The sequence below is a fragment of the Perna viridis genome, chromosome 8 (assembly GCF_037379345.1).
Source record: "Perna viridis isolate PV_CMFRI_1.1 ecotype Kerala chromosome 8, ASM3737934v1, whole genome shotgun sequence".
Taxonomy (NCBI): domain Eukaryota; kingdom Metazoa; phylum Mollusca; class Bivalvia; order Mytilida; family Mytilidae; genus Perna; species Perna viridis.
This window is the reverse complement of record NC_142452.1, coordinates 19,313,149-19,322,707: the sequence shown is the minus strand read 5'-3', so window position 1 is coordinate 19,322,707 and position 9,559 is coordinate 19,313,149. Positions and strand designations below refer to the sequence as shown.

General features: G+C 31.7%; 1 protein-coding gene across 1 annotated transcript; it reads left to right on the top strand.

Moving 5' to 3' along the window:
• The first annotated feature begins 5,581 nt into the window (after positions 1–5,581).
• Positions 5,582–9,185, top strand: LOC148609665 (vitelline membrane outer layer protein 1 homolog). Its single transcript, XM_088543137.1, has 4 exons — positions 5,582–5,726; positions 7,124–7,230; positions 8,283–8,474; positions 8,827–9,185. Exons 1-4 carry the CDS (start codon positions 5,585–5,587, stop codon positions 9,067–9,069), a joined length of 684 nt encoding a protein of 227 aa, XP_088399263.1. The 5' UTR covers positions 5,582–5,584; the 3' UTR covers positions 9,070–9,185.
• Positions 9,186–9,559: the final 374 nt, after the last annotated feature.

Sequence of the window (9,559 nt, the reverse complement as noted above, 5' to 3'; positions counted from 1 at the left end):
TTTTTTTCTGTTTATCAATGTGCACGAAGCCTGACTTGTCTCCAAGTTCTGAGAGAGTCTTTGTTCTGTGTTGTGAATCAGCATTATCTTTTCTTCTAGCCACAAAAAAGATAAAATGAACAGGTTATAATTAAATGCAATTTATATATGTTCTTTGTGAAATCTTGGTCTATTTTGTTCTGTTTATCAATGTGCACGAAGCCTGACTTGTCTCCAAGTTCTGAGAGAGTCTTTGTTCTGTGTTGTGAATCAGCATTATCTTTTCTTCTAGCCACAAAAAAGATAAAATGAACAGGTTATAATTAAATGCAATTTATATATGTTCATTGTGAAATCTTGGTCTATTTTTTTCTGTTTATCAATGTGCACGAAGCCTGACTTGTCTCCAAGTTCTGAGAGAGTCTTTGTTCTGTGTTGTGAATCAGCATTATCTTTTCTTCTAGCCACAAAAAAGATAAAATGAACAGGTTATAATTAAATGCAATTTATATATGTTCTTTGTGAAATCTTGGCCTGTTTTTTTCTGTTTATCAATGTGCACGAAGCCTGACTTGTCTCCAAGTTCTGAGGAAGTTTATATCCAGAATTTTTTTGTTCTGGGTTGTGATTTCTAATTAAAGTATTTGAGAGGAAGCAGTGGAGTGATTTACATGTTATTTGTCTAATACACATGTATTATATTTTTGACTAGTAAGAGAAAAAGATTCTTTGATGGAATATTTGTTTGTATGTATTTTTCTTTTGAATATTTTTCTATTGCTTTACAAAGAAGTTAGTGTTGAAAGATGTTTTGAAATAATAAAAATGGATATTTTGACTGGAAAAAAGATTGAATTTTTATAGTCCTTTACTGATCAAAGTGTATGATATTTGAAAAGTCATGAACTTCAAGAACTCTATACATAATTATTGTAATATTGTTAATGATGTTTTTGGATAAATGGATTTTATACGTTATTCAGTTCATGATGCAATGACTTGTGCTTTATTTTATATTAGTATTGAAAGCAGTACTAAAAGTTTTTTTTTTTATATACAAAATATAGATTATGTCTGTCTATTTTGATGCCATGGTCATTATATCGACAGTTGTTGGTTAATTCAGAAGTTAATATATATTATTTCAATCACAATGTACATACAAGTGTAGAATTTTGATGTAAAATTAGCTGTGATGTAAATTTTATCAATTAAGCCCATGTAATACAATCACATGCTTTGTAGTAACAGCTGTGCTTTACAGAACTTGCGTTTTTTATTTGTTTGTAATTCATGAACTATTAATGCAATGAATATAATATAAAAAAACAAAAAAACTTTCTAGTACTGTTGAAATTGGGATGTTCATTTATGATTCCTATTGTAAGCAGTACAATTCAAGTGGAGAATGTTATCTTAAGTCAATTTCAGTCTTTTGTAATCATCTAATGAACACTGTGAAACTTGATACCTGCTTTGCCCAGAAACCATTGTTTCACCACAATTAAGTTCTGAAACATTGATATGAAATATTGTCATTGATAAAAATAAGAATTTCATTACTTCTATCAAATTAGTAGATACATGAAATTATAATGGTTCTGTATTTGATATGTTATCATAAACTTAGATGTTTTTAATGATTGTGAAAATTTACAGATAGAAGTTATTTTTTTCTCAAAAAGTTAAAAACATTTCCACAAAGATCATTTAGCTACCGATCCTACTTGCTATCTCCCTCCTATATAGAGAATTCTAGTCTTATTATCTACAGTTGTTTTTACCAACTTTCCCATTAGTTGACACTTAACTGTTACGTGAAGAATAATTACAGATTCAAGTTCTTTTGTTTTTAAATAAATCTTTGATCAGTTTTTTTTTCCAACCAATGAATCGCAGCCTCTCTTTTCTTCATCTTCTGTAAATTGACAGAAGTGAAAATCTGCACAATAAAAAAAAGATGCAGTGCTAATGTATTTGTACTAATTTTTATAGTAAGACCAATTGACACTTTTATTTGGTGATATGTTATAGTTGTTCAAACAGCTTTTCAATAGCATCCAAAATTACCCTGTTTTAAATCTCATTCAGTGCCATGAAATACTGCACTTCATTTTGAAGGACTCAGTATAGTGACCCTAAAATTGGAATTAAGAAAAGATTAATTATTGGAACTTTTAACATCTGAAAATGTTTTCCTGTTTGTGCATTAACTTCATAACAATCACTATAATAATTGACACCCTATCATTTTTAACAGGTCTGTTGTACATGTACAATGAAAATTGCATGTAATAAAAGCTGACAAAGTCTCCAATAACAGTCACTTGTACATGTAGCTCCAACCTAGTTATGTTTTGTACTGGTATTGGTTAAAAATCCACGTGGAACTTGGTAACTGGAATAATGCTTACTGAAAAAGGGGTACTGAAGTCTTCTTTCAGTACTCATATTAGTCCATAGTAATAAATTTTAAAACAACTAAAGATCTAGATAATTCTTAGATTAAATATATCAGGGTATAATAAAAGCTAAACATAGACTCTTATATATAAAATGAATGAGTTTCACAATTATACAGTTTAAATTGTAGTATTATAATGATAATGTTTTATGTCTAAACTCTTATATATTTTGTCTTGTATGATGTCTGACGAAGCCTGACTTGTCTCCAAGTTCTGAGGATAGAACCACCATAATGTGAATCTTGGGTCTCACTAACCACTTCCGGGTCAAATGGCCACCCCACTATGTAGTACCAAAAACACACTGAACCTAGACATATGCATTGTAAGTGCATTATTTGTGTGTATTATGATTAAAAGTAGTCAAAATGAAGCTGAGAATGTGTACTTAAGTAATGAACTACAAAAGTGTATGAATATTCTTTACATGTGTGAGTAATTTGCCTCCATGCTCTCAGTTAGCAGAACAGGTAAAAATGTGGATTTTCAGTATTATTTATTCAAGTAAATTTTGTGAAGAATTTCTACTATCATCGTACCATTAGCATAATGATTTTGGAAGCCATATTTTCCAAGCTTTGCAACGGTATGCAACTTTAAGATGTCATTTGTTCTGGGAATTCACAGTGAGACTTTGAAAATTACTTTTTTAACATGTAAAGTAATGGAAACGTTAGAAGTGGTTAGTGAGACCTTGTGCAGTCTTGTTTTATAGCAGATCTTATTTCCATAAGATGTTAACTAGTCATGAAAGCATGTGAAAATCGTTCTTATACATGTAATGAAGTATATGCTACTACATGTAATATGGTTTGTGAATTTGTTAACTGTTCACAATGTACTTTAACCTTCTTCATACAATTTGTACTTCAGTTAATATGCGTGTTTGGTTCTTGAATAAAACAAATTATGACTGATTTATTTCGTCTTTTGTCGCCTTTATATGAAAATCCACTTAAAGCCCATGTTGTGGTTCGTTACGTTTTATTTATCAGAGGTATCCATCGATAGGGAACGAAGTCCGCGTACGGTATTTACGACAAATCTAAAATATTACATTAGAAGTACTGAAAGTCTGATTTCAGTCTTACTGGAAGTAACCTTCGGTGGAACTTTCCAGGATTTATGGACTTAATGCTGGCAAAATGACCGAATAGTTCTGTAAGAGAAAAAAAAAACAAACTGAATGTAGAGTAAGGTAGTTTCATATCTTAACTTGTGAAACAACTGGTTTGTTGTCATCCATATCTTGCTTAAAACTTCCTCGTCTTACATGTCTGATTGTGTCATATTAGTCGATATCTAATACTCAGACGTATTGAAATCAATACACCCAATGACATAATATGCCTAAACATAACAAAATCGAATATGTCTGCAATAAATCCATACATAAAAAAGACAAAAGATATTAAGGCCATAGAGATAAGGCCACGTTTCGCTTACAGTTTTGTAGCTTCTGTTTCTGTTTTTGTTCCCTACAAATAACTTGCGATATAAGTATTGATACCAAAAGGTAGAAATGGCGGGAAGTCCTTTTACAAGATAGCATCAGGAACACTAAAATTTACAACACATAAACGTAAAGAAATAGAAAGTTACACACAGAAATCACATAAAAAAAATAAATATCTATGAAACTGAAAATGATGTGTTCTTTAATAATTCAGTATGTGTTTGTAGAAACTTGTTTTCCGGACGATAAATTTGAACAACAAGGTACAAGTTTTAAACAAAAGGAAAGCTGGGTTAAGTTTTGGGGCTGTTACTTAATTGTAAGGAATAAGGGACCAAAACAAGCATTTTCCAGACATCCAATCAATAATTTTATTAAAAGTGTATATATTTCTTCGACATTGTACCTCAATGTGCCATTCAACAACAGAAAATCTGAACTTTATATTGGGGGTTGTGACTTTATGCAATTAGGAATGTTTAGCTAAAACAATTATTGTTTTATACAAAATCTTAAGTAATGGACTTCTATTAGAGGCATAACACAAGGTTTTATAATTCAAAGGGTTGTTTTATTGGATTTTGGATAAACAGGGATATAGACAAAACACTAAAGAATTAGGGGCTTATTTCTATTTAATTAACCATGCTCTTTTGAATCTATGGTAAGTAAATATTTATTATGCTGATAGATTTGAAGTCAAAATGGAGTAATATGCAATACAAGCAAACACCGCTCCTCTATAGAAAAGACCATTCCAAAACGCAGATCTTGTACATGCATTTGAGAGATAATTTGTTTGAGACTTGAGACAATTTATTTAAGCTTAATCCATATCATCCAAATGGTTCTCATATTCTATGTTAAGCAAAAACATTTTCTGATTGTTAAATGTCAAGTCTTCTAAAGAAAATAAGATATCTTTGACGCATACATATCGAAAAAAAATAAAGAAACAAAATCAAAACAGCTAGACCCAGCCTTCTACAAAGAACTTAAAGGGGGAAATATGAGATTTTGAAAATATTGCAACTAAATAGAGTACCTATCATTATACAAAATCACCTTGAATGGCTTACTTCCATGTACTTACTCCTTTATTAGTTACTTGGATAATAGCATTTGTAGCATTATATTTCAAGAGTAAATATTTACTTTAGACTTAAAAATACTTAACTAAAGTTTTTCCTATTCATATCCTAATGAAGGTAGTTTAAAAAATGTTTACAGTGTTAGGAATTGTATTCAACCGCCATGATGTCCTTTACAGTAAGTAAACAACTACATTTATTTTCGTCAAATTTGTTTGTTTTATTTATTTTTTCCCTCTCTGTTTAAAACCATTGTTAATTGCAGATTAATCGAACAACCTACTTACTGCACTATCTGAGTTTTGTCACAGATATTTGATTTGTTGAATTGGATGTTACATTAATTATAAACCTGTTATTTCATTATTATATATTGGCGATAACAGGAAAGTTTTAATTTCGTCAAAAAAGGATTCGAACATTTTTTTTTCTAAAATATGATAAACGTTTTCCTAATGATCAATGTTTATCTACATGTTTTTCCGTCACTTTGCGGTTATAAGTCCCACAAGTCGATGTACAGGACTTTAAGTAATCATAAACTATCAAGAACAAGCAGTGTTGGTTTCATTTCCAAATTTCAGTGTGCAGCAATGTGTCTGGCGTATGAGTGTTGTGAAATCACCTATGTGACATCATCAAGAGAGTGTAGAATGAGCATGTCGAGATGTTGTCATTCTGGAATAGAACCTGCTGTAGGATATAATGTTCTTCAGAGTATATTCAGTCACATTCGTATGTATATCATCGCAAATGCAGCACAGACAAATATTGTTCACGTGAAATCCATGTAAAAATAAGCTTCAAATGAAGTTCATGTGAAATTCGCATGAAATTAATATGTTTTTCACATGAATTCCTTTAAGGTATTTCCAGTAGATACATTTTCCTAGTTTTTCTCAAAGATGACCCTGAATGAACATCCTATCCTTAAGAATCTTAATATAAAACATAGGTCACCTGACTTGATTTTGAGATAACAGAGCCTTACTAAAGCGAAATTTTACAACATTTTATATGGATTATGTAGGGAATTTTCAATTTTCGCAAACTTCTAAAAAAACTGGTAGATAGAATTTTTTATAAATTTATATAAAAAATACTTAACTGGCATTCTTCTATATTTCAAACGAAAATTGGGGATAACCTTAGTCTTTTTCTTGCCATGTAAATACAGAAATTCCGTATACATTTCAATTTTCCCGCCAATTATCTCCAGATCCACTTAGAAAGAGTTTTTTTTTTTTTAATGACGCTTTTAATTTTACCATTCTAATTTTCATGTGAAAATTAATTTGAAATATTTGAAACATATCATTTTTACATCATTTAAAAGGAATCAAGAAACCAATATTCTGACGGAAATCAAAAGGATTGAATCCAGGGACAAAAACTAGACAAGGAAAACAGACAAACCCAACAAAGAACATATGAAATCCATGAAATTCTAGTCAGGACAACTCTGAACATTTCAATATCATTATTTTATGGACTCAAAATTGAGTAGATTTTAGGTTGCTTGATCCTGATATAATGATGATATTTGCCATTTCCAACTTATTATCTACTGGTATCTTCTAGCTTTTGATAGACATAGGCTCCAAGATTGGTCAGCCGAATTCTGAAAATGCCTATAAAATCTCACTATAAAATCAAAATCAAATTTTCACCATCGTCACACTTATGTATGGTGTATCATCAAGTTATTTTGTCAAATGATTAGGGCTAGAAATACTGCTTGTTTCGGCCTTTTCTCATCATCATCTAACCGTAAAAAGCATCACCATATATACGTCAAATTTTCGGGATTTTGTATGGAACAATCTTAATCAATTGGTAAAATGACTATAAATCGTTGCTGGATTTTTGTTTATTACTTTATTGGTTAATTTTTGTAATGAATATCAATTGAGAGCGAGGGTTGTATATCATACTTTTTTCTATAAATCTTAGCCATACTATCTTCACTTTTTTTCCTTTTTAATCTATAAAATAAATCTATAATTATGGTTATTGGGACTCCACAAAGAAAAAAAAAACAATGAGTTAATACTAGTATTTACAAATTCAAAATCCTGTTCCATGTTCACGTCTATTTTTGTCCTCATTAACGATGATTGCCTTTACATTAGAGACAATAGCGTCAAGCCTCTCAGTCAGTAATGGGTTATCACAAGGAAGCTGGCATGACGCTGAATTCTGCAAAAATGGCCACTACGCTATTGGATACAGAGTCGGGGTAACTATCAGCAAAAATATAAATATAGACAATGCAAAGGCATCACAAACGGGAAATCAGAGAACAGATCATCTCCATTCACAATGTAGCAAAGAAAACAACACATAAAAACTTAGGATAAGACAACAAATGAATTTTTATTGTTTTTTAATGGCGTTTCGGCACCAAGGCTATATCACGGCATTAGCATTTAACCACCATGAAACATTGAAAAAGGCAAAGAAAAGAAAAGAAAGACAGCACCCAAAAACGAAAGCATTTGCAGTATGGGACAAATAAAGGTGGGAATAACGTCAGCTGCTCCGAATAGGGTAAGCATGACCTGCTCGGTCAGCGACATCCGTTACATTGTAAGTGAGTAAAATCTAGCTAACAATAATGTACCTCCACCGACAAACTTGGTTAAGGTGGAGTCTTAAAGAGGTCATATCAAAGCCATCGGAGGAGCACTTCATGCACAAAATCTGCTAATACATGTATAAAAATGTTTCATAGTGATAATTTTGAAACAAGGCTTTGTTGCAACAAGAATAAAGTCTTTTTGTGGTCGTTATCTGTCTGCACTACAAGAACCTATTTGTTCATCGTATCATGTTTTCTTTTCCCTTTTTGTCACCACAGACGTGACATTTTATGAGAAACAAGACAGATATTTCTTGAAAAGCAGTGGACGCTTACCATACCGGCCCACCTGACTTAACAGCTTGAACTTGTTTAAAAGAAAATGATAGTAAATGGAATGCATCCTTGTCTTATATTGACACTCTTACACGTTTGTTGCGTTATTGAAAGAGTAATCAAGGGAACCAAGGTTATAGCGGTAATCAAAAGAATAATCATCTTGAAAACATGCAAGACATATGCAACTTTCCAAAAACACTACAGTGGAAATTTGACTAGTTCCGGATATGGCTAATATAATGTAATGGTAGTTCGAAGATAAGGAAATTACCGCTAGATGTGGAATTATAGTTGTGTTAGCTATTAGACAAGGGATTATCACAATTCAGCTTCACTCAATTCAGGTATATTTCTTTTTGTATTAATCATAGATAGAAATATTGTCATCGACATTGGATTACACAGGTCTGAATTTGATAGAAATTATATGTGGGTCCCGTTACGGAGAGCAATGTGGAGATAGAGCCTCATCTGCAAGTACGCCATGGATTGAATGGGACAGGGAGACGTTTTGTCAAGGAAAATCTGTTTTGGTCTCATTCAATCTCCAAGTTCAACCTAGTGTAAGTAGTATTATGGAAGGGAAAACGTACTGTCGATTCGTCTTGGCAGGATTGTAATGTACCAATCGCTTTATAAGCGAGGGGACTGTGGTCTTTAGGGGTTATTTCCGAATCTAAAGAAACAAAACCTTTACTCTCCCATAGACAGAAAAAAATAATTATCCCTTGGATAATTCCCCATCACTGAAAAATGCAGATTTTCAAATAAAAATTGATACTCTGGGTGCTTGAAAAAATAAAAACAAATTATAAAAAATTTATTTCTATTACGAAAGGATTTAGTTTGCTATCAAACTATGCAAACATCATTACTTCATGTATAAACTTACATTTATAAAGCTCTCAATTGTAGTCTTTTCATGATGATTCTGGAGTTAATTTTGCCAAATTTCAATGTCGAAATTTCTATGACTCACTGGAAACAAACGACCTTGAAATAACAGGAGGTGGATATAGAGGATCGTATGGTGATTGGAGCGACAGCTGTCCACTTGGTAGCGCTGTATGTGGAATACAGACAAGAATTGAACCAGACCAAGGCTTTTTCGGGGACGATATGGGTGTAACTGATGTGAAGCTTTTCTGTTGTTGGTAGTATGACACTCATGTCATAAAATAGATAGACGATTATAAATGTTACTGATTTCTCTTTGAAGTGTTTATATTTGTAACGTATAAGACTGTTTCAGAATACGAATACATGAATCCATGATTGACATAAACTGAATCCAATTTCATCAATTGTAAACATAAACTAAACATAAATCTGAGCAGTGATAGTTGAATTGCAAACCCTGGTATGCACCTTCTGTTCTACAAATCGTTTGGATAGTTATCATTTATAGGTGGTGCATAATGGAATATGTAAATAACATTCTATGAAATTTTAAATCCTTTTCAGTAGTATCAGAAAATTGCGATAAGAGATGGTAACCCTATGTTCATAAAGGGCAAAGACTATATTATCCAACCTGCCCGCATGCCAATGAATAATATGTTGATCTAAATAAGGATTTAGAGATGCATTAGATAAATATTGTGTGAAAGTTTAATCAGCTTAATTTCAGTGATGAAAAGATAAGTAA